This window comes from Anguilla anguilla, chromosome 8 (genome assembly GCF_013347855.1).
Source record: "Anguilla anguilla isolate fAngAng1 chromosome 8, fAngAng1.pri, whole genome shotgun sequence".
In the NCBI taxonomy this organism is placed as follows: Eukaryota; Metazoa; Chordata; class Actinopteri; order Anguilliformes; family Anguillidae; genus Anguilla; species Anguilla anguilla.
Genome location: NC_049208.1, coordinates 31,874,521 through 31,900,343, shown reverse-complemented (window position 1 = coordinate 31,900,343; position 25,823 = coordinate 31,874,521). Strand labels below are relative to the sequence as shown.

Here is a 25,823-nt window from a genome sequence, read left to right as displayed (position 1 = left end):
AAGGTGACAGAGATACCTTTGACGTCGGCTCAGTTCACTAATTCCAACCTTTGGAGGCTTGATTCATATAAGGTTTTTCTACAGCAAGTTTACATTTTCCCATGGCAGATCTGGGATGCAGGCACATATGAGATGGTTAGACTTTCACTGATTTCATACTCTGCATTAGCCAAATCAATGAAAATCAATTATGACATCATCAGTTTATAGCAGATTCTTTGACACAATAAAAACAGATGCATTTTACGAAGGGAAACAAGTTGCATCATAAACCAGTGCAATTAGCAACTGTATCGCTTGTACAAAGCACAATGATATAAAAATAGCATCATAGCATCACTCTCAAGAGCTCACAATACCTATAATCATAAAAATAGGAATGAAACAAAAAGTGATTGAGCTTAGCACCTGCATTATATTATATTATAACATTTATTTATTTATTGGTTTATGTCTTTTTGAGAAAAGCATAGTGCTTTGTTTTTACCCAATAACTGCAATGCCTCACTCCTGACCCACTAAGGTGGTCCCTTTGTGTGTAACAGACCTGGTGTGGAAGCACACTCCTGCTACTAAACTGCAGTGAAACCTCCCTACTTCCTGCACGGTGATATTTCACTCCTGTGTTGACAGGTTTTCTGTAATACTGTGACATGTCTTCTCATCTCCCTTCAGAGAGACTCAAAAGAAATACGGAGTGTAAAACAATGTCTGTTTTTTTTAGATGTTATTATGATTTAACACTCCTCTACCCATCCTGAATTCTGTCAAGTGATCTGTTATTTCTCTCATATTTTTTTCCTTTATTTAATTTTACATCTTGTTCTTGCTTTTATACATTTTGCTCTGTGCATTCTGTAATTTAACATATATGTTTCCATCAAATTTTAAATTTTGCATTTTGAAAATTTATGGTTGAGGAATGAATATATATAAATATATGAATTGAATATACATATATGGAAACCAGCAGGTATGGTCGAAATATAAAATTTGATAACCAATTCTCATTGGGTAGGATGCAGAAAATAAACAACTCATAATATGCAGAACATTGTAGGAAGGCTACGGCCCGGGTTATGATCAGCATTTATTTATGCGTGCTGCATTTGAAATAGAACCCTGAGATCTGATTCTTTATGTGGGGGAAGAGACGTCTGAATTTAGCTCTCTGTGCACTGATCTATTGCTCGGTGCGCACTCTTGCAGTTTGTTATGTTCCTGGCATTGCCCCCCCACCCCCCCACCTCACAATCTTTTTCAAAAAGGCTTTTCTTCACAACTGTCATTGCGCCCAGAGCCACCACCTCACACAGAGATGCATAGCAACACAAGCGTGTTGCGCGTGCTCCACACTGATGTTGAGACGGTGCCACAGGTGAGAAAGCGAGCAGCCATAGTTAATGTAACCATGATAAAACACCCCGTTGCCGCAGCCCCCCCCCCCCCCCTTCCCCTTCCGCTCCACACGCACAAAATATTTTTGGCTGAGAACTTCAGTGACACGTTACCCCTTTGCTGGATACAATCTGCAACACAGCCTTGCAGTTCTCTGTAGCTGAGAGAATCATGCTGAACTCTTGGACTGCAGAGGGGAGAAGAAGGTCCCCAGAGTGCCAGAGGAGGGAGATGGTAATCCAGCAGCACGCTTCCTGCAATACTTCGGTCCGGCAAAAAAAAAAAATAGACAACATATACATCCATTTCTTTTTATATATATATATATATATCTTTTTCATCCTAATAGTTACCACTACTGCTCTGCACCTTCCGTATTACTTTAAAAAAATTATTATTCTGTCGATTTGAGACTTATTTCAAGTTCCAGTCGCTTGTCCCTAAAGGGACCCAGCTTTACTGTCCATGATTGGCAGGAATTGCAATGACATGACTGCCGCATCGCACCTGATTCTCAGGCCCGCCCTCCCCCCTGAAAGATAAAGAGAAAGGGGAAAGGAGGGTGGAGGGGTGGGGGGGGTGGGGGAGGGTTCACGAGATGCATGGCAGACAGTCCACGCTTCTCTGTGCGCAGCAGCCCCAGAAACAGGAGAGAAGCGGTGCTCTTACCATAATCCAGCAGGAAGACGAGACGCGCGCGCTTTGTGCTGCTCCCTTTGTTGTGTGCGGTTTTCCAGCCCTCGCCTGCACAGCTTTGAGCAGACAGCGCCGGCTAAGCCCTGCTGATAGAGAGAGCGCCTCACACTTTCCCCAGTGCAGAGAGATAAGAGCAGTGTCGCAGACGGGCTAATCCACAATGAAAATGCAATACAGCCGGCGTGATTGATAACCGCTGCACAGGGTGGTGTTGGAAGGCTGGGGGGTGGGGGGGGGGGGGGGGGGGCAGGAGGGAAATAAGGCAACTGGAGATCTGGACTCTAGAGGCGGTCAGAGACCACGAACGAAGGCAAATGGCAAATTATTGCGCCCCGTTGCAGACGGACAGGAGCCTGCTGTCCTGAGGACTCTGCGCAGGATGACTACGGGTGAGTGAGTGAGGGGCACTGCCAGTCGGCTGCTCTCTCCACTTCCAGACAGGACTGCGGCTGATGTAGGTCAGCCAGTCTGTGTGCGCAGCCTGTGCTAATTCACCTCCGCTGGAAGCCATGTTGGGTCTGCAGAAGCGCCCAGGCTGCCTCTGACCCAGGCATGGCAACAACAGGCTAGTGGTGCCAGGCGGGAGGGAGAGCTGGGACAGGCCACAGTCACCTAGCGCCTGCGGGGAGGAGAGACCTTCTGGCTGTGAGCAGAACAGGTACTGCTCCGTTTCTTGCTTCGCTGTGCAGTATAAGCCCTGAAACACAGGCAAAGTAGTTTCCTCGTAAGTCAGAAAGGACATTCGGAACGCCCCGCCATGATATGCACCGCATTCGTTTTATTCCAAAGAGTAAATCCAAATTTTTTGTTCTCTTCTTTTTTTTTGTTAGGCTGGTATTTTCCACACAGGAGTAATTTCCGTCATTGGCAAGCAGCTCAGACCGAATATACATTCGAAGTAAAAAAGAAGGGCACTTTATTCCGATGGCGGACTCCCCCCAAAAAAATGTCCGCGCAGCTCTGTGTCTTCCTCTCCCCACGTCGGTCTTGCTGCAATGCGACTGGAAAGCGGCAGCCGGCAGAACTCTGCCAGTTGCAAACTGTGGAAGGCAGCAGCTCCGTGACACAGCAGTCTGCCGTAGCACAGTGCTATCACTCTCTGTCCTCAGCCGACTGCAGCAGAGACGCGCTTCCAGGGAAAACTTCACCTTCCGGCGAGAGGAGAAAGCCCCGCACGACCACTTCACTGACCGCCGAGCATCGACGTCGATTTATCATCCGAAACAGAGGGACGAGACAGAGTGAGAGGACCCAGAAGTCTTTCTATCTGGCTCTCGCTCTCCCTTTATCTCTCTCCCTCTCTCTCCATCCTCTCACTTGCTTTGTCTCTTTCCCTGCCTCTCTCTCTCTCCCTCTCTCCTCGCTCTCACTTTCACTCTGTCTCTCTCCTTTGCTTTTCTTCTCTGTTCTCTTTCCCCCCTCTCTCTCTCTCTTGATCTTCCTCTCTCTCAGTGTATCTCTCCCCTGTTCTCTCTCCTGCTCCCTCTTTTTCTCCAAATTTCTACCAGTCTGGAACATTATGTCTCAAAAGTGAGGACTGGTTGTATTCTTCCTCGGAAAGGTCATTCCAGTTCGAACAACTTGCGCAGCTATCTTTCAATTGCTGCTTACCCTTAAGTCATCCAGCACACTCAAACCTGAATCGCTTCCCATTTTTCCAACACTCCACTTCTCTTTCTTCTCGTTCTTGCAGTAATTGCAGGGCAACTCTCCAAGAGGACATTTGGCTCACCTTCTTATAGGGAGATTCATTTCACAAGTGATGCATGCACATGTGCAAAACAAAAAAAGGCTTGACCCAGAAACAGCGAAGCCCATACTACTCAACACTCCCACCAATGGTGCAGTATATTAACCACAGAAAACCATGGACCATGTACCTCAAGTTGCATTCTCCTTGAGCTCAGTATTGTCACAAAACTCAGAATGCTAAATTTGAATAAATTTTGGTACTGGTAGCTACTAATATTTTTGCATTCTCACGCCATCACTCAAACCAAGGAAAGTTTCTGGGAGGGGCTGTGAGATCCAATAATGAGGCAATGAGAGAGCTCTGGAGGCACATTATTGTGCCCCATTGTGGTCCGCCAGGAGCCTGCTGTCCTGGAGACGCTCTGCAGGATGGCTAGGGGTGAGTGAGTGAGTGAGGGGCTCTGCCAGTCGGCTGCTCTCTCCACTTCCAGACAGGACTGCGGCTGATGTAGGTCAGCCAGTCTGTGTGCGCTGCCTGTGCTAATTCACCTCTGCTGGAAGCCATGTTGGGTCTACAGAAGTGCCCAGGCTGCCTCTGACCCAGGCAACACAAAGATCACAGTCACAGTCACCTAGCACCTGAGGAGAGACCTTCCGGCTATGAGCAGACAGGTACTTCTCTGTTCCCCGAGTCAAAATAGTAACAGGGGGCCCACAGAGGATCCAAAGCTTCCCTCAGGTTGATAATATTAGCACCCGGAAGAAAAGGCTTCTTTGTGTACCTTTGGCCATTGAGATTAACTTTTATCCACGTTAAAAATAGGTTTTCACATTGCCACACATAAGTGTTTGCTGTACGTGTTTTTTTTTTAAGCAAATTTTTAGCATCATTTTTGTATAGTACAGGCTAATCAAAGCCAAATAAAGATGCTGAAATGTATGTAGGCCTAGGTGTGTGTGTGTGTGTGTGTGTGTGTATGTGTGCATGTGTGCATGGTTTGCACAGTCACTAATGATTGTGACTACAAAACAAGTGGGCCAATGGGGAACTCATTTGAAATGGCCTGTTTTTATGCTCTCCCAGAGAAGAGAGCTCTCTGAGTGATAAGCAATTACTCAGCTCCAAGGTCGGCCCTGAGCACACCCATGCGTCCCGATTAGGAGCAGGCGTTAATGGGCCATATGTCCCTGTAATTGACCTGGAAAGCTTGTCTCACCTTGCCAACACCACCTGCTTTATAGTGCTGTGATCTCTCCAGTAGTGCCACTGAGTTATGTATTGTCCTGTAGATATGGGGAAAGGATATAATTTCCAGGATGGTCAAATTTTTCACGACCAGTAAACTTTATCAGATTTATTGTAGAACTCTAAAATTTGTAATACTAATAACTAAATATATTTCGTTCAGTTGTGATGAAGAGATTAATATGAGGCCACACAAACTGTCATTGTGGTTGTATTGGTGTAAATGGTCTTTGTAAATCCTGAAGAATGGGTTTGGGAGACGTTTCCTTATTTTTGACATTTTTGATCTGCATCAGCAAAACTCATATGACCCATGTCTGTAGCACTCATATGACCCATGTCTGTAGCAGACTAGGGCTTTCCAGCACATATGCATAAAGGTTTTAAGCACAATAGTTGCCCTGCATTGCTACTTTCTCAATTTATTAAGCTTTTCTTTTCTCTTTCCCATTTGAACACATTTTACATGCCAAGTGTGAGTCTTTGAGACTAATTGCAGCATGTTCAATTACATTGTAACCTTTTACAACGTAGTAATGGCTTAGGTCATGTGCTGAATCACATACAGCAAACTCCATAATGTATTGGACAAAAACATATTGTTTTCCTTGATTTGGCTCTGTACTCCACAGTTTTAGATTTGTAATAAAGTGGGGCTTTCCTATAGCAAATTGCATTAAGGAACACATACATTAATGAATTGGCTTATTTCCCAGTTTATTAGCTTTGAAGCTTCATACATACCTAAACATTAATGTTTTCATGCAGTCATTAGAAAGTCTGAAAGGTATAAGTAACAGTTAATGCCATAAGCTGTCTTGAAGAATACTTGATTAGTGCTGTTGTCTACTACTATCATAAACACAATAATTTCACGATGTGGCTGCTTATAAACATTTAATGCCCATAACAATGAGTATATCACTGTAATTAGTCAGATATATAGGAAGGAAACTTTCTATGTCTTCATGAAAAGTGGTTGTTGCTACATTTTACTGCAAAATGATTTCAGACTTGTGGTGAAGTGGTTAACACATTGGTCTGGTGCTCAGCAACAGGAGCAAATCCCAGGTTGGGTAGTACTGTTATAATACTAAGCGAGGCTCTTTACCTGAAGAAAGTAAGGGCTAGATTTACTAAGGAAATAGTCGCAGTGCAAAACATTTGCTATAGTGTGGCTCTGTCATAGATGCCGACACTTTAACAATGGATATATCTTGAGGTCATATGCACATTAATGACCGATTTACAAAGACTGGTTCTATTCACGCAAAGAAATGCATTCAATGCCCTCATTTGCAATTTTGCAGTAGGAGACACCAATAAAAATGGTCAGAAACAACATGGGATGCTTACACATCCCGATTACAATGTGCTAAAAAATGGACAGGGAAAAACCAGGGGAAAAAAAGCACGGCAACCACAAGAAAAAAAAACATAAATTTACAGATCAGGAAATATACAGTGAGCTCGTTAATGTTTAGATTTGTGATAAAACCGTTCACATGTGGTTAGAGTTGTAATTCTCAGCTTTTATTAAAGGTTATTTTTATACACGTTGGTTTCACAGTGTAGAAATTACAGTACTTTGTATACATTTCTGGGCACCATAATGTTTGGAATGTATTACTGTTATGCAAATGAAAGTAGTCATGTTTGTAGCATATCCTTTGCATGTAATGACTGCTTGAAATCGTTGCATGTCTTTGTGACCCAAAACATCACCAGGTGCTGAGTATCTTCTCTGGTGATGCTCTGACAGGCCTGTACTGCAGCCATCTTCAGCTCCTGCTTGTTTCGAGGGCTAGTAGCCTTAAGTTTTTTCTTCACCATATGAAACGCATGTTCAATTGAATTCAGATAGAGTGAATGACTTGGTTAGTCAAGAATGTTCCTGTTTTTGGCTTTGAAAAATTCCTTTGTTGCTTTAGCAGTATGTTTTGGAGCATTGTCTTTCTGTACGATGAAATGCTGTCCATTGAGTTTGGAGCCATTCTTCTGAACTTGAGCAGATAAGATAAGATGCTTTTGTTCACTTTAGAATCCATTCTGCTGCTGCCATCAGTAGTTACATTATCAATGAAGACAAGTGAGCAAGTACCTGAGGCAGCCATGCATGCACAAACCATAACAACCCCCACCATCATGTTTCACCGATGAGGTGGGGTGATATGGTTTTGGCCTCCACACTGCGCTCTTATCATCACTTTGAAGTCAATTTTGGTCTCATCTGTCCACAAGCTTGGCCGTCCTGTTTTTGCCGCTAACTAGTGATTTGCATCTTGCAATGTAGCCTCTGTTTTTTGGTTCTTGAAGTCTTCCATTAGTCGATGACACATCCATGCCTGTCTCCTGAAGAGTCTTTCTGACCTGTCAGATTGTTGTTTGAGGGGTTTTTTCCATTATGGTTAAAATTCTTTGGTCATCTATAGCAGCTGTAGAGGTCTTCCTTGGCCTACCAGGCCCTTTGCTATTACTGATGTCTTTGTTGCTCTTTTTCTTCTTAATGGTGCACAAAACAGCTTAAGGTTTGGCCTATGTCTCTAACTGTATTTTTCTTCTTATTTTTCAGCCTCATTATGGCTTACTTGACTTTCAATGGCACAACTCTGGTCCTCGTGTTGACTAACGCAAACAGAGACCAAAGGCAATCAAAAGCCTACAACCAAGACTTGATACTGAAAGCTCTCTTATACCTTATACCAATAAGGAAGCAATTAAACCCACCTGACTAAACACCAATGGTGCCCTGAAATGGGTGGATTATGAATAAAATGTACTATAATTTTTACTTAGTGAAACTAAAATGAATAAAAATGCCCTTTAATGAAAGTTTAACCACATGTGAACTATTTTATCACCAATCTAAAATGGTTGAGTACAGAGCCAAATCAAGAAAAACAATATGTCTTTGAATTTAATGATTGTAAATTGTTTTAGCAGAGTGTGTTGTAATTGATGCTGTGTGTAATTAACCTAAACAAGAAATTTGAAAAAGTTTGTTAGTTTTTTCTCCACCCACACTCCCTCTGGCATTTTCCATATAAATCTGAAAAAAATCGAACACAAACCTCACATGATCCTCTTACACTACCTCAATTTACCAGCACTGTCATTCAAGTGTTGTATAGACATTATCTTGTCGAAGAAAGGCACTGTTTTGTGGGATGTTCTGCCATTATTTTGGATGGTACTATGAAGGTAAAGATCTCATGCTTGGGACACATTGCACAATTTTCAAGCTCGATTTCACAGCAGTTTGAGATTGGGCTGAGTCTGTGGCAGTCAAGGATAATCGTGCTGTTTTGTCACAGTTGTAATTGTTATGTGTGTGGGAGTGAAAGACTCAAATCTGTCTCATACGATTCCAGTCGGCACGATTAAGTCAAACATGTTTGATTTTATCGGGTCTGGTGTTTGCATAATCCTGTGGTTTGTGCTTGTCAAAGACTCAAATCACAACAGAAATTTTCAACGGCCAATGAAAAGTCAATTTGCAACAGAGGAAGAAGGTGGGAATATACAGAAATAAATGTAAAAAATCTAACATCAGTCGAGCTAAATACACGTTTTCTGGAGTGCTAAAAATAAGGAGCGACCTGTGCATTTGTAGCAGACTCATGCGTGCCTGCATAATGTCAACTAAAATTTTTTTTTTTTTTTTTATGTGCTAATCACAACACAAAGTTGCCAGCTGTATTGGCTCCAAGTTTACTTTTCAGGTGCATGTGTGCAGGTGTACCATGAAAAATCATGTTCCTCAAAGACAGCTGTCGTTATGCGTGCGCAACAAGACCAACAGAAAATCTGCAAATGTCAGTTGTTAAATGTGCGCTGCGTAATCTTTTCATAGCCACTTGCTATTGGTAAAATATGTTATTTGTGTCCACAGCTTTAGTAGGACAGTTAGTAGAAGACAGGATTCAGAAGAACTTCAGAGATCTCAGAGTTCAAGGTCATCCAGCAGAGCCATGATTCCTGACCTATAGCCCAGTCCCCAAAGAGGTGTGGCCTATTGCTCATACAGGATAGGGGAAAGGTAGTTGATAGTCACTTAGAGAAGCAAACTGGCGTACTTGTTGTATTGTGGCAGGGAAAGGCCTAAACATTTTAATTTGTGTTTCATGTTTCTGACCTGCCTTCTGGGCCTTGTGTCAGGAATATTGATTTGACATAGACACCTGTTCCCTTCTGAGGGCCTTATCTGAGTGCTCTGTGATTGCAGGTTGCATGTAAACACCAGCACCTGGCTGTGACTGAAGCAGTAGTGATTAGGTTTGTGGAAAGGAAAGTAGGATTGGGGGAAGGGGGGGGGGGGGTGTTGAGGCCGACTTACATGGGTGGTGCCCTCCCTCCACCCCACTGTGAAATGCTATGGGACCATGAAAGCCACTACATTAATGCAATCCATTATTATTGTTTTGTTGTTCTTTATTCTAAAATTATTTTTGTTGCTATCATCTCATGATTTTTTGGATAATTTATTTGTGTGCCATGCATTTTCACAGGACTCATTATAGCATTTATTTTTATAGCATTTAGTGTCGTTTGATTCTTGAAGCATTTTAGAAAGATTTGTTCCCTGTCTTAGTGGGATAACTCTTTCATTACTTATATGAGAATAAATCATACTGATTTTATGGTCAAGCCAATAACATTCCAAGGAAGAAAAATGCTCAGTGGTGTTTTCCCAGACTACCATGTGCCCTCTATTTTCCAAGGGCATTTGCTTAGTTAAGTACACATTACCTAACTCCTGTAAAATCTGGGTGCTGCACATGCAATAGAGACTGCTCAGTTCAGACCCCGCTGAATGTTTTCATAAGGTTGAGGGAACACCAGTTGGGTTCAGTTATAAGTTTGAATTTCTGGAGTCTCTCCAGGTCAGTTTTACAATTAAGCTGGAAATTAGCCATCTCACAGACCCACACAAGAGGCCCATTGTACATGGCCGTTACTGCCTGAGAGCCAGTGAAATTAGCAGTTTAACGAAGGGTGCAAGTTCGGCAGGTGGTGGGGGAAGGGGGGGGGGGGGGCAATTTGGGGGAAAGAAACCTGCTTTATTGAGTAAATTTCAAATATGCTGGGTAGTTTGATTCACAGAGTCTCGGGCTGTCCCTTTTAACATCCTTGTTTTCGCTGTGTTCCACAAGCAGTGTGATAGTAAGATTTATAGTGCTCTTTCGCAACATTCTCAAAACTGTAGAGAACACAAAGCACACAGAACACAAAGTGCCTTTAGAGACACTCCAGTGTGTTGATAACACATGCACGAAGGAAATCTCTTGGTATAACGTGGTACCGAGTTTGCTAATGCTAACTGTATCTAATTCATGCCAAATATTTGCTTGCTTCCCAGAAGTATGGATGGATTTTTCCCAGTGTTGTCTTTTTATGGAAAAAATAATAATTCTCTTAATTCTCTTTAATTCCCTCTTGCTTGAGAGCAGAAATGGGCACTTGATTGTGTACAGTAATGTTATTGCAATGTACTGTGAAAATCTGGAATACTACAGGGTTATTTTGGTGGAGGTGTGTCATCATAGTCTTTTCAGCTTATGAAAGCCTCCCATTACAGTATATTATGTTATGGTAATCAGCATTAATACCTATAAACAGTGGCATATGCATCCCCATCATGTTTACAACAACAGTATTATTAGCACGTCATGCACACAGGTCTAGATTCAATAGTCAAACTCATCACTTTTGTCTTTTTTACATGAGTTCTTGTGTACATTTTTCAACATATAATTATGCTTTCCGTGTTCAAATAGTTACCTATTTTCAGTCTAATTTGCACATGGTTAAACTTTAATAAAGAGACTAACCAAATAATTTTTGTAAAACCATCTGCATACTGTTTTTGAGACAACGGTTGGTGCATATATGTTACCCACTGTCAACGCTTCATGTTCACGGTTTGCATATCACAATAAATGGTGGTAAATGATTAAGCCTTTTTTTAACCGCATTTCCTTGTTGGGTTGCTTTATCTTTGATTTAACTGACCTTACTGCTATTAGCTTTAGTTTAACCCAATGCCTGTTTCACTTTCTGTCTACAGTACTTGACATTCAGTACTTTACTTTTTATATTATAGCTACACACAACCTTAGTCCTGGGAGGCTGCATTTACTAGGTTTTAGCTCCTGCTAATCTTGATAGAGCCCATTTGCACCCTTCCCCTTAGGAAATGGACTAGATGTATTTGGCCAATTCAAGTAGCCGTTGCCAAGCTTGGAGGAAGAAAAAAAAACCATTCCTGTCAGGTTTTGCTTGAGACTGACTGCTTCAGTCGCGAATGATTCAATACATAGCCCCTTGACACTGGGTGTAGCCACTGAGGTACATGAGCAAGGCGGTCTGAGAGCATCATAATGTGTGCTGACAGATTGTATTTGCTTTAGTCACGCCTCAGAATTATGCAAATCTCAGGGTTGAAACCTTGGTCCCTTTGATACCCTTCTCTTCTCAGGCTGTGTACATGCAGAACACTAATCATTGTAAATGTGTGGCATGGGGAATCTGTGAGTGATTGACAACCCACCGCCACTGTGGCAGATAGGTGTTTTAACAGGTAGGTCCCTCAAGAACAAAGCAATCTAGAATGACAGTGTTTGAGCATCATATTTATAGTTTTCAATCAAAATAAGTAACTGTTCAGGTTTCACATGATCTCATTGTTTCCACAGAGTTCATTCATTTTCTTAGCCAATGTTTTTTAAACTGCATGCCACTTAATGATGACTGTTACAAATGCAATGTTTGTGTGACTTTTGTATGCTGTGTAACAGCATTTGTACAGTTGCATATAATTTAGGTGCAAAATATTATTTGCTTGCCCCTATCCAGTATTACATATTACACATAATTTATTTTAATATACTTATGGCCAGTTTTACAAAAGGATTGCAATACCTACGTCGTATTAACTAAATGATCGCAATGGGTCAAAATTACCAATAGGATCTATTTTGCGGTGATTATGTCACTCTGCAACTTTTCATCTGATGCATTGTTAAATGTGACCATTACCTACAGTGAGCTCCTTAATTTTTTTTTTGATTTGGCTTTGTACTTCTCAATTTTAGATTTGTAAGCAAACAATTCACTCATGGTTAAAGTGATAATTCTCAGCCTTTATTAATAGGTATTTTTATACATTTTGGTTTCACCATGTAGAATGCAGACAAATGGATTCACAGGTATTTCTGATTTGTCGGGTGTTCCTTATTGCTTCCTTAGTGCTGGCATAAGAGATATTTCAGCATCTATTATTGATTCTAGGCTTTTGATTGCCTTTGGAGTCAGTTACTGGTGTTTGTCAATATGAGGACCAGAGTTGTGCCAATGAAAGTCAAAGGAAACAGTCAGTGTTCAGTTCGACAGTGGTCAAACCTTAGCCTTACCAAAATCAAGTGTTTAGAACATCATTAAGAAGAAAGAGAGCATGTCTGAGTTCAATCATCAAAAGGCCTAGTAGACCAAGGAAGACCTCTACAATTGATGACCGAAGAATTCTCACCATAATGAAGAAAAACTCCCAAACACCTGTCCAACAGATCAGAAACATGCTTCAGGAGGCAGGCATGGATCTGTCAATGACTACTGTCCACAGAAGACCTCACAAACAGAACTACAGAGGCTACACTGCAAGATGCAAAACTACTAGTTAGCTGCGAAACAGAATGGCCAGGTTACAGTTTGCTAAGAAGTACCCAAAAGAGCCAGCAGAGTTCTGGAAAAGGTCTTGTGGACAGATGAGACCAAGATTGACTTGTATCAGAGTGATGGTGAGAGCAAAGTGTGGAGGCCAAAAGGAGCTGCTCGTCTATTGGCTAAAATGAAAAAAGCACACATAACTCCTGTTTTAAAAGAGCTTCTTTGGCTACCTATTCATTTTAGGATAGATTTTTAAATTCTTCTTTAAGTTTATAAGTGTCTTCATGGCCTAGCACCCCTCCTACTTATCTGACTTGTTTTTAAGGTATTTGCCTAACAGGGCCTTCAGATCCTCTGGCAATAATCTATTATTCATTCCTAGATACAGTGTATAAAATGTATTAAAAGTGTTGTAATTTCTACATGTTGAAACCAAAATGTAGAAAAATATAAATTAATAGAAAAATTAATAAAAACTGAAAATCACGTTTTATTATTACAAATCTAAAATTGTGGAGTACATATCAAGAAAAGATATGCCTTTGTCGCAAACATTATGGATCTCACTCTATATTTCCTAATCTGTCAGTTTGTGTTTTCTTTTTCTTATGATTCAGTCACTACTCGTGCTTGGTTGCCCCGTGCCCATTTTTTAGTGTCTTATAACCTGGACGAGGAAGCATCCCATAATTTTTCCTACCATTTTTATGGGTGTCTCCTATGGCGTAAATAAAACCAATCTTTGTAAATCGGTCATTGATGTGCCTATGACCACAGCAGAGCCACAACAGAGCGAATGTTTCGCGCTCACTGCAACTATTTCCTTAGTAAATCTGGCAGTTTTTCCCGGTAAAGTACCTTGCTTAATATTATTACAGCACTGCTCAACCTGGGTTTGCACCTGTTGCTGACCACCAGACCAATGCATTAACCATTCCACCACGCCCATAGGAGAAGCTCAAATCCCTTTGCAGTAAAAGCTATAAACAACCAATGTTCATGAAGACATGGAAAGTTTTCTTCCCATAAATCTGCCTAATTACAGTGGTATAGGCACTAACTGTTACATATACATACCTTTCAGACCTTCTAATGAATGCATGGAAACATTAATGTCCATATATGTATGAAGCTTCAAAGCTAAAATATTGGAACAAGTCAATTCATTAAACATGTGTTCTTCAATGCCATTCTGTTAGCATTATTAAAATAAATAAATAAAATAATAATGAATTAGGAGAATACATGCATCATCAGTGCTTTTAAGATGCCATTCATTTCCAGTTAGGTTATGTATTTCATGGAATGTATTTCTTAATGTTGGCAGCACATCTTTGGAAAAAGCATTTCTTGCAGAAAAGGAAATCTTCTGGATAGACTATCACAGAAATACAAAACAGACCATCACAGAGTTCATCGCTGCTTTTGTGAAAAATGAAATAACCCTTCAAATGAGCAGATGTTCAAAATGACCATGTGGACTTTAAAAAATGAAACCAGCAGAAGAGCAACAATGGAGCATTGGTTTAAGTGTTTCAGTGATCAATGATTGACAGGGCCACGCTGTGCAGCTGTTCCTCTGATAAGATTAGTCATGTCCAGCACACCTGTTTAAACATTCACAGAGTAATATATAATAATCAAAGCATTCAATAAAATGGGAAAAGTGCTAGCTCTTGTCAGAGCACAATGCAGATTTATTAGAAGGTATTTGTTTGGTGTTTGTTTATTTATTTAAAGAATAGTAACCAGTGCAAGGCAAAGGAAATTAACATGCACTTTTTTTTCAACGTCTGCTTAAATACCCATTGGCATAATTATCGAGACCTGTCACCTAAATCATCATAAAAATCAATAAAAAGACCTGTTAACTCGGACCATGTTGCATTCATATGTTGCTGCACTATGACTAATAACCATTACTTTCATGGTTTAAAAATATTTTCTCTTTGGTAGCCACCACACAATGACTGAGTGCATAGTCTTGTGTAACATCTGTGCTGAACTTTTGCCAGTATGAGGCCATAGAAAGTGTTAAAGTGTGGACAAAACAGAGAAGGGGAGGCCTCACGAAGACATTCTGGTGAGAGAGGACTTTGTAGCTTTAAAGAAAATAAGACCAGAATAAAGAGAAATTACTATTCTGCCCATTCAGATTATAATGTGTTAGTCATCTAGTGTTATCAGACTCCAGTTCTGGAGGGTTGCAGCGTTCGCTGGTTTTTAATGTGTTTCAGTACTGAATGATTCCTTTAAGTCAGTGATTGGCTCAAGTATCACACCCTTTGCTCAAGACCTAAACTGCTCCTGATTTAAGGGTAACCTGTCCTGTGGCCTGTCAGGGCTTGAGTTTGACCTGATCTATAGTGCATCTCACTGCCTCTGAATTGGAGTCTCTGAAATTGCTAGAAAATGAAATTTAACACATAAAAATGGCACTATTTAAATTATAGAAAGGGGAACTGTGAATCAGATCAGAATATGAAGAAACAACTAATGTGTCTCAAATTAAGAATAATGCCTAACATAAGTCACAATCACTGATATAGATATCCAATTTATCACCAGGATATTAATTTATGAAGGGATTCACCTATTGCCCATAGTAAAAGATAACACAATATAAACCACATGTGCATATAAAATGAATGAGAACCTTTCAGCTTTAACTTATAAAAAAGCCCTCCATCTTTGTCATCGCTGTCCATATTCTCCCCATCTGTTCAGATATTCCCTGTTACAAAAAATATTTAAAATGCCACTTTACAAGCTTTATAGTCTTGATATTTACCTTCATGGTTGGCTTCACTAATTTGACTTTAACAAAAGTGTATTGTTGATTAGGAAGCAAAAAATAAATAATATCTATTCTATTGTTTCATAATTATTTTAAATTATTTTGATTTTGATATTTGTACAGCATGGCTTTGAGAATGTCTTGCAGAATTCCTGTGTTAAATAATTAAAGTGCTTCCTCAAATACCCACAACAATCGAACATGCATGTCTGGGCACAAATGGTGGTGAAAATGAGACCTGAATCAGAAGCATGCAGTTTCTAACCTTATCCAGAGGAAATGTATCTGTAAATGTATAAAGCAGCATGACCTGACTCGGGAGGAAGTAGGCATTTGTGACCCTAGATCGATCTATCTATCTATCTATATATCTATCTACCTGACGACCATACCTACCACACCAACTTGATGTAATTGTTGCTTTCTCTGTCCATCCCCTGAATTCTGATGTGCTCATTTAAAAGCAATAAATTAACTATTTGCGTTGTGGATAAATCTCACTAGCTCAGGCGCTTGAAGCAGAGAATTTACAAAGTTTTAGATTGTTGGTATTCCTCCCATTTATTTCTGTTTTGGACATCAGATTTTTTTCAACAGAATAATGAATCTTGTTCCATTAATGACATGAATCATAAATCAATCAGCTACATGAGTTACATCATGTTACAGTAAATTTGGATGATTCCTAGAAGCATAATTGCATTCTGGGAGTGGGAACTGCAGCTCAAAATAGTAGAAAATTATTGTTCTATAGGATAGCGAATGTACACCTTTTAATTCAACGCACATTTCTCACAGTGAGTGCATCCCACTCCTTGGAGAGAAAGTGAATGTCAAATATGAAAGTGGTCTTGTTTATTGAAAAAATAAAATTGCTGTGAAAAAATAAAAATAAATAATGCCACCTGGAGTGGCATCCAACACCAAGCTATAATCCAGGCTATCAAACTTGAAAGAGAAGCAAATGACACAGTTCCTTAATCAAATGTGCAAGAGTGGTGTACATGCCATAAATCAAACACCTTTCCAAAGAAATATATTTGCTAAACATCTCATGAATAACCACAGATAGCTCTGTCACGCCTAAAACTATCTATCAATATGCCATGTGACCCAGGCATTTCCTGCTGCAGATGGACAAGGTAAATAAGTTATTAATCTACCTGGCATGTGCATGCACTCAGTAACGTTGATATGAATAACTAGTCCAAGTCAGTCAGGTACACCTCCTCTCAAAGATGCAGAGTCAAACAGTGATTAACCCAGACAAAAATATCAACATTGTGTGTGTTTTCGATAGCTGTCGCCCCTGATCATCTGTCCAATACCAATCAAGAGACTGTATCCCTCCCAGACAAAACACGTCAAGCATTACCGCAACCTCTTCAAGAATGAAGCCAATTACAATTTAATTATGAAGTTAACTCTGCATTCACATGTCTACCATTCAGTATTTGTGTACAACAACAACAAAAAAACCACATTGGTTGCCTTCACATAAATGCTATTTCAGACTGATTTGGGGTTAACCTCATGCTGACGACGATAACAGCATCTGGACGTTGCCATTAATTTATTATAATACATCCGTATTGTGAAAAGTCAGAATGTAGGCCTACTGTGTTGCCTAAAGCAAGTACTTGACTATATCACAATGGATTCTACTTGTTTGCTTGCACCGCGGTTCCGGTTCAATAGTCTATACCAGCTCATGGTTTCGGGAAAGGAAGACAAAACTGTTTCTAACAATGAAATACATTGAGTAAATTCCATGAATGTGGAACTTTGTACGCTTTCCTGAGACTTGAAATGACCACACGCCTCATTCCCAAAATCAGCAAAGCTATCCCCGTGGCAGCTGGCACCTCGCACTAATACAAATCGCCCCTGGAGCCATTCTGTACCGATTCCCTGCCTACGAAAATAGTTAGTCTCGGGAAACCTATGGAATAAGGAAGGTTCATGCTTTGATCCTCGCCGTCCACCTGTGCAGCAAACATAGACTCTCACAGATGCAGTAAACGTACAACCCCAGAGTTTTTCAGACATTAGACGAAACTGTGAGATGCTATTAATAAAATATCTAAATAACGTGGGATTCAGGGAAAATAGGGATACTTGATATTTATAAGTTTTAAACATTATTTATTTAGGAGTTTCATTATTTGTGAAACAAAAATTAATAGATACATTTCGTACAACGGTAATGCGTAAAGTAATGCATTCTAATAAACAAAAAAGGTGTTACGTTTGGGGAATCCGTGATGCCTTAGCGTTATCCATGAAGTTAAAAATATATATATTTGTAAACTTCTAACAAAACAACAAAATGTCTGAATAGCATTATGTAATGTCCAACCAGATTCATGTTTTATATTGGGTACTGACAAAGGCAACTACGTATAGCCCTTATTGGCTCCAGGCTGCCATCTAGTGTTAATGAAGAAAGGGGAGTAAACTCGAAATCCCACACCAGTAGCCTAAATTCAAACACCGAATACAGTATACATTATTTTCGTTGGACAACTCAATAGCAAAACACAAATATCGCTTGTCATTCAGAGACTGAATATATTAATGGGATGATAATGGCAGCACGTGTGCACAGCATCAACGGTTGTATATGGATGCATAGTGTGTGCGCCGCCGTACGTATGTAGTACACACTAAATGTGGTTAAAGTACAACGAACAAGCTCCTCAGTGTCCGCTTTGTAAATGCACACCAAAGAAGCATGGTGATGGTTGGAGTTTCTAACTGCATGTGGATGGTACCACAGTACAGGGCCAGGGATATGTGTCAAAGAACCGCCCGCCTTTTCGCTGGCCCCGCCCTCTCAGGCAATCTGACAAGAGCCTGTGGGAAGTCTGTACCGACGAAACAACTGAGGCGACAGCGTATAAACAGCTCACATATATATGGCTTTCTGAACGCGCGTGTGTGTGTTCAATTATTGTAATAATTTAAACATACGATTGCAAGAAAATGCTTGTCGGAGCATATTTACTTACGAATTATTACATTCAAATCGATTATGGTAAATTATTTGATGCAGGCCTATTGTCTCGTTGAATTTCACAATCAGTATTTCACTCTCAAGATTTTAACACATCTGATGAATTAGACAGAAAGGATGTTAATATGCTGCCGGCAAAACTGTGATGCCTACAGCCTACTTAGAAGGATATGTTGTCTAGGTCGTTTTTATTTCATGAGCACCATTAAAACGGGATTCATTTCCAGAATGCTTAACACCAGCTAATGCAATTTAATTCAATCCATAATCTGTAACGGGAAGAAGTACGGCATGTCCCTTTAAAACGAAGTTTTCCGTATATACTGGAATGAGGTCAGACATAAAGCTCCTCATTGCACGCGCTGATTATTATTAGATTCTTTTTTCCGCCAATGAGCACAGGCGGGGAGTGACTTTGGCACGAGGGAAGGCTAGAGACAGCAGCGGATTGGTTACTTTCTCTCGCCATTATATCTTTGGAAATAGATAAAGCTGCGTGAGGCGGAATTGGTGAGCACTGGAAGTTTCAGACTGTGGATGAGAGGTGGACTATGAACAAGTTCAACAATTTAGTCTTTCCGCGTGGTTCCAAGACCTATGCAGAGTATGGTGTACTACTTATAAGAAAGCCGAATAGAGTTTTGCAATGCCAGGGTGCTCAAAGTAACACAGGACTCGTATTCAGTCGTGCTGGTAGTTGAGCCTGAAACTGCTTACTAAAGGCAGGGTTGGAACCCGTTACATAAAACACGTTTTGGGGGGAAAATTGCGGCTTGGAAACTGGAAACCATCTCTGCTGACAGAACTGATCCACAGAGCAGAGGGACTTTCAAAGGAACTTTTGTCCTTCGTGTAGCAACAGCACATACCAGGCTGTTTACAGCCTTCCTCCCCTTCTCAAGACTGATAGAGATAAGTCTGGGGGAAAAAGACAAACTTAGCATAGCTACAGTTACCAGAGCTCACATTTATATTTAAAACAGACACTGATAGTTTGCTGACCGCTTGATCTCAACAAACTGAACTATGATAGAGCATAGAAGCAACTCGGAGAGCACTGAGACTATGCTGGTGGGGGACTCAACCGATTCCGGAGATACGGACCAGGAGTTGGCTGCTTCCCCGACTCCCGGCTCCCCGGCATCCGCTGGAGATAAACTGGACGCCGCCTGGTGCAAAACCCCCACCGGCCACATCAAGAGACCAATGAACGCGTTCATGGTCTGGTCGCAGATTGAGAGGCGTAAAATCATGGAACAGTCGCCGGACATGCACAACGCCGAGATCTCCAAGAGACTGGGTAAACGTTGGAAGCTCCTGAAAGACAGCGACAAGATCCCCTTTATTCGAGAGGCGGAGCGTCTCCGACTGAAGCACATGGCTGACTATCCGGACTACAAGTACCGGCCGAGAAAGAAAGTGAAGTCGAGCGGCTCCAAGCCTGGTGAGAAGGGAGAGAAAAGTGGTAGCAGCGCCGGACCTAAAACCTCATTGAAAAAAAACGGCGGGACGAAATCGTACAGCAAAACGCAGAAGGTGGTTCCGGGGAGCGCAAAATCTGCTCTCTCTGAACAGGTCTCGAATGCTGTCCCTACCGATCATCATTCGCTATACAAATCCAGATCTGTCTCGGCTGCAAAGCAAATCCCAGACAAGAAAACGAAGCGGGTTTATGTTTTCGGGGGGAACAACCACAGCGTTAGTCCATCTTCAGCAGCTGTTCCTGCCAGTCCCACCCTGAGCAGCTCTGCAGAGTCCAGCGACCCTCTAAGCTTTTACGAGGACGGGGCGGTAAGTGGCAAGGCAGGCGCTGAGTCTCCTGGCGCGTCATCAGACCGCTTCAGGTACTCCAGTATGCGGGCATCTTCTCCGACACCCTCCGCTTCGCTCTCGTCATCTTCGCAGTCTTCTTCATCGGACGAGGAGTTCGAAGACGAGTTACTAGACCTTAATCCCAGCCCCGGTTTTGATAGCATGTCGCTGGGGAGTATCAGCTCATCGGTTTTGGACAGAGACTTGGATTTTAATTTTGAGTCAGGCTCGGGGTCTCACTTCGAGTTCCCCGACTACTGCACTCCCGAGGTGAGCGAAATGATTTCAGGGGACTGGTTGGAGTCGACTATTTCCAACTTGGTATTCACTTACTGAATGACACGTATGCCTTGTACAAGAGGAATAACTACCTTTACTCTAAATAAAGGGATTCTTTAAAGGTGAGTTTGATAGATTGGTCCCGATTGAGAAAGTGGGACAAGACGCGCCAATGAACTAAGCGAACGCTTATGTTTCACTCCAGTGACCAAGGACTGTGGGTAGCGGCTGGAAAGAAAGCAGAAGAAATTGCTTTGCTTGCCCATTTGGCAGGAGAAGAGAGGGAGATGTCATTGAACTCTGATTAGAAAGGACTGTGATATTGTTAAAACGGTCAGAACGAGAAAAGATTGCTTTGCACGTAAATTAAGGCAGACTTAGGTCAGATCCTTTAATCAATGTAACTTAAAAGGAACATTTTAAGAACTTTTTTTGAATAGCCAAGTGAACTACATTGAGGTACAGAAATGTGCCAAATTACGCTGTTTTCCGGCGTAATAGATTTATTGATCAGGTTCGTTGGCTTAAAATAATTTTGAACAGACATGAGCGCTTTACTTCTCTCGGTGAGATTTCAATAAGGCTGTTGAACAGTAAAAACAAACAAACAAAAACAACAAGGGGTAGGTGTATTTAAAAGGAATGAACGCGCGATGGCTAATTCATAGAATGGCGACGATCACCAGCTTTTTTCATCCTTCAGGATTCAAACGCAACTCAAATCTGTGTTGAACTTTATACACTTCAATTCAGGACCAAAATTCTTAAGGGTTACTTTTCCATCCTCGTGTTTTCTTCTTTGTACCATGTATCTAGATGACATTTTTATATGGATGTATTTATACTGGCCAAGCATTTTTACTGTAATTTTTGTTGACGTAGATCTTGTTGTGTATAACTGCACCGTCTGTTTCCTTCACTGAAGGGCTAGTTTGACCTTTTTTTATTTAAAAGTAGACTTCGGACACTTAAAAGAGATTAAACGTTTCGTTATTTTCTAAGTGTATTTTTGTACAAAAATATAAAGGGGGTGTCAATCGGTGTATATCGCTGTTTGGATTTCCTATTTTTAAGACCAGGGGGCTGGTTATGTCAGAATCGGCCTCCTATCCATGTTTACAGTATCAATCTGCAGGCTTCTTAAAGACACAGTATCTCAATTTTGAATAGCCCTGTTCGCAACCATGTGCATGGAGCCATAGACACAAGTTTTTCACGCAGCTTCGTCTGCCGTTTGTTTTTGCATCTTGCCCAGTGGGAGATACTGCAGCTTTAAACATTTCTCTTTATGTAAAGTGGTAGAGTTCGGTTTAAACCACTGGATGGAACAAGAAACACATTCTAAATGCCTCTGAGTTCGCAACAACTATGTACCGCGGTTCTCATTGTATCAGAACATGTAATCTATTCTACTTGTTAGCTAAATTATAGCTACTTGTCTTAGTATCTTATGGCATGGTGAATAACATTTGTATTTCTGATTCAGGTTTGAGTAGAGCAGTTGGTTAAGAAAAAGAGCATCAACGTGAAAACATCTTTGTACATTTTATTGTATTATATGCAAAGATTACCTGTTTATGTATGTTGAGATATAACATGAAAGGCTCTAGAACAGCCATCTTTATAAATCCTCACGTGCATTTAAAGTTGCTGTTGTTCATGTTCTTATACGTATACAATTTAATTTGTGACTTGTGTTCATTCATTCTGTGCAATATGCTTTGTAGAGTATTGTTTGACTAATCATGCCATATCTCAACATTTGAGTAAAAAAAAAAAAAACAAACAAAAAAAAAAAACTCAATGCCAGCCAATTGTGTTACGTCACTGCCTGTCAGGTCTTCTGTAAATAGATTTTTTTTTTCCCAAGAAGGAAATAAAATCAGCTGGAACTGAACCCAATATCCACTGACTGCATTGTGTTCCACTGTGTGTGAGTGGGATCTGTAGTGGGGACACTGTGGGCTACATCTCTGGGGTACACAAAGTATATTCCTCTCACTTTTTCTACAAAAATGAACTTCAGTCTTTGTAGCCCAGTTGTGCACCAATGCAATCATGAGAAACAGAATGCTGGACTCTTCCTGCACACCTCATTGAATCTTTAGCTGTGTCTTAACTTCCCACAAACCTAGTAAACAAACAAAAAGCATGTGTATGTGTGAGAGACATACAGAGTGAGAGTGTGTGTGATATAAGTTTCTACTTGCATTGCATGAATTTTACAAGGTCTAAATCACTAATGGTACAAAACACTGCACACCCAGCCCCTCCCAGTCTCCCCAGCTCCCCGCTCTATAGCAGACGCTTGGCAGCGTGGGGGAAGGGCAGCTGAGGCCATGCAGCGAGGCAGACAAGCCTGTGAGGTTAGACTGGATGCAGCCATAACTGTCTGCATTTATTTAATTATTCTTAAATTAGTAATGAGTAACGCAAGATGAGGAATTAAACGCTTCATTATAGGGATATGCTCAGAGGTTTCTCCAGTGCTTATCTGCAAGCATTGTCTGGGCTGACTTTATGGAAGCAGTTGTGCTGGCCCAGAATGAACTCAGCAGGAGCCTTCAGACAGCACGTACTGGGGGGATGGGTGGCAGACTGTTGTGCAAGCCTAGAGAAGCTTTACGTAGGGGGGAGGAGGGGTGGTTCCCGACGGATCATGTGAGAGACAGCCATTGGAACTAATTATCCCGATTTGAATATGCATATCCTCTTCCTTTTAAGAAACCAGTCTGGTTTTTTTTTCTTGTTTTTCTTACTAAAGGAAGAGCTGAAGTAAGCTTTTTTATTTTTCACATGTCATTTCAATGGCAAGGTAATGAATGTAACCAGAGCCTGATGCAGGAAGGCACTACCCTGATCAAGTGCAGTAGTCTGGTGGCCACAGCTCCATTGCAGTCCATGAAAATTTTTTTTTTTGAAAGCCTATTATGCATCATTGCTTGTGTTCTGCAACAAATATAAGCACAATTATCAATTTGCTTGCTTCCTTAATCAAAGTAATAACAAGTACATATCCCCTTCTCTAATGCATTGAGACTCTTTACCAATAGGACCTCAAAATATATAGAGGATAGCAGTGTAACTATCTGCATCTGCAGACTCAAAACACACCTGTTTAAACTACATCTTGGCTCACCTAATGCTGAGTTCCAGAGGTGGACAATCCAGGTTCAGAAAGTAAAAGTCCTCCCCAGTATCCAATCATTCAAATTTATCAATTAGCACAATTCTTGTGAAAATCAGCTTTCTGAGTTTATGGGTGGAAGAAACACATGGCAGGACTTTAACTTACTGACCCCTGGACTTTTCACCTCTGCTGGGCTCTAACATTTTCTGTGGCTATACAAGCCCCACCAATGCTACATTCAAGTAGCATCCCATCTGCTATTTGTAGCACATCATTGTCAGTCTCCCTCTTGCACCTGCTGTGGTGCTTAGCTTTATGTTGTAGATTTGTGTATGGACTACGTTGTAAGTTACGTGGTAGTTTTTTGCATGCACTAATGTAAGTTGCTGTGGGTAACATTACATTAAATTACATTACAGGCATTTAGCAGACGCTCTTATCCAGAGCGACGTACAACAAGTGCATTAGTTCAAGGTGCAGAGGTGCAAAAGAAACACACTAGAGTGAAGTAAAGATCGTAGTGCCAGAATTGACCACATAGATCAGGACTCCAACCCTGTAGGGTAACCTGTTCAGCAAACAAACAAACAATCCTGCCAAGTACAAACTAGAACTGAAATCACATTTGCCTAATCCGAATCAGACAAAAACAATCCTGCCAAATAAAAACTAACATGATCGTATTAGCCTAACTAGGTACATTGAGCTAAACTATAGGCTAGGGAGGGGTGGGGAGAGGTGCAGCCTGAAGAGATGAGTCTTTAGTCTGCGTTTGAAGGTAGTCAGATTCTCTGCTGTTCTGACCGCCACGGGGAGGTCATTCCACCAGCGAGGGGCCAGGACAGACAGCAGACGCCAGCGGGAAGTACAGACATGAAGAGGGGGAGGTGCCAAGCATCCAGAGGTGGCAGAACGGAGAGGTCTGGCTGGTGTGTAGGGTCTGATGATCCTCTGGATGTATCCTGGTGCTGACCCCTTAGCTGCCTGGTATGCAAGCACCAAGGTCTTAAATTTGATGCGAGCCATAACAGGCAGCCAGTGGAGGTCAGTGAGTAGGGGGGTGACATGGGAATGTCTGGGGAGGTTGTAGACCACACGCGCTGCAGCATTCTGGATGAGCTGCAGGGGTCTGATGGCGGACTCTGGCAGACCAGCCAGCAGCGAGTTGCAGTAGTCCAGGCGGGACAGAACCATCGCTTGAACCAGGAGCTGGGTTGCGTAGGTGGTGAGGAAGGGGCGGATTCTCCGGATGTTGTACAGGAAGAATCTGCACGTTCGACTCACCGCCGTGATGTTCTGGGAGAGGGACAGTCTGTTGTCCATCACCACTCCGAGGTTTTTTGCGGTGGGTGATGATGACACCACGGTGTCCCCTAGGGAAATGGTAACAGTTCAAGCTGTTGGGGCCAATGGGTACCTCATTTGGTAAAAGCATCACTTGCGGCACATTAGTGAACACCATGGTTTTGGATCGAATCTGACCCATGTCTGTACCAACTGTGGTACAACTTTCTGTGCAAGAGTATGATTGGTTCTCCTTTGCCCCCCTCTCTGCACCTGGGCAAGCTGTCTTCAGTCTCCTGAGCTAGCATCAGGGGTCATACAGTATATGAGCAAGCTTGTGTATAGGTCAAAAATTGGACGTTCTGAATTTGGGTGGGAGCGGAGATGCCAAATTTAAAAAAGAGTGCAAGCTGTTGTCCAGCTCTGTCAAGCTTAAGTTCAAAAGAGATCACTGAATGTTTGCCATGCGGCAGCAGGACATGAATACCACCTGTGGAAGTGGGACCAGGAGGCTGTGTAGGTGGGGAGAAGAGGAGAAACAAAGATGGCTAACACAACAGATTTAAAAAAAAAAACAATAAAAAAACAAAAAAACAAATGCACTCTGATGTCATATAAACTATAGGCCAACATTATAATTATACATAATTTTGTCAAATCATGTATAGGACTGTCATATGATTCCAATTTCTGTGTGGTTGAATACATTTGTCAACAGCAGATGAAAGCTGTATGGCACCACTTCAGTCAACCTGATAACAGTGAGTAACATTTCACATCTTTGTCTCATGTAAACCTGAGCTTGATA

General features: G+C 41.4%; 1 protein-coding gene and 1 long non-coding RNA gene across 2 annotated transcripts; one reads left to right on the top strand and one right to left on the bottom strand.

Annotated features, from left to right (window-relative positions):
* Positions 1-413: 413 nt before the first annotated feature.
* LOC118234155 lies at positions 414-2,321 on the bottom strand. Its single transcript, XR_004766630.1, has 2 exons — positions 2,068-2,321; positions 414-1,660 (listed from the first exon to the last, which is right to left on the bottom strand). It is a non-coding gene; the product is annotated as an uncharacterized LOC118234155 (long non-coding RNA).
* A 16,688-nt stretch (positions 2,322-19,009) lies between these two features.
* On the top strand, positions 19,010-22,503 carry sox4a (SRY-box transcription factor 4a). Its single transcript, XM_035430534.1, has one exon. The coding sequence runs from the start codon at positions 19,537-19,539 to the stop codon at positions 20,656-20,658; it is 1,122 nt and encodes a 373-aa protein (XP_035286425.1). The 5' UTR covers positions 19,010-19,536; the 3' UTR covers positions 20,659-22,503.
* Positions 22,504-25,823: the final 3,320 nt, after the last annotated feature.

Bases quoted from the DNA above. Each gene is read 5' to 3' on its own strand.
- sox4a (XM_035430534.1), top strand. From the start codon at position 19,537: ATGATAGAGCATAGAAGCAACTCGGAGAGCACTGAGACTATGCTGGTG.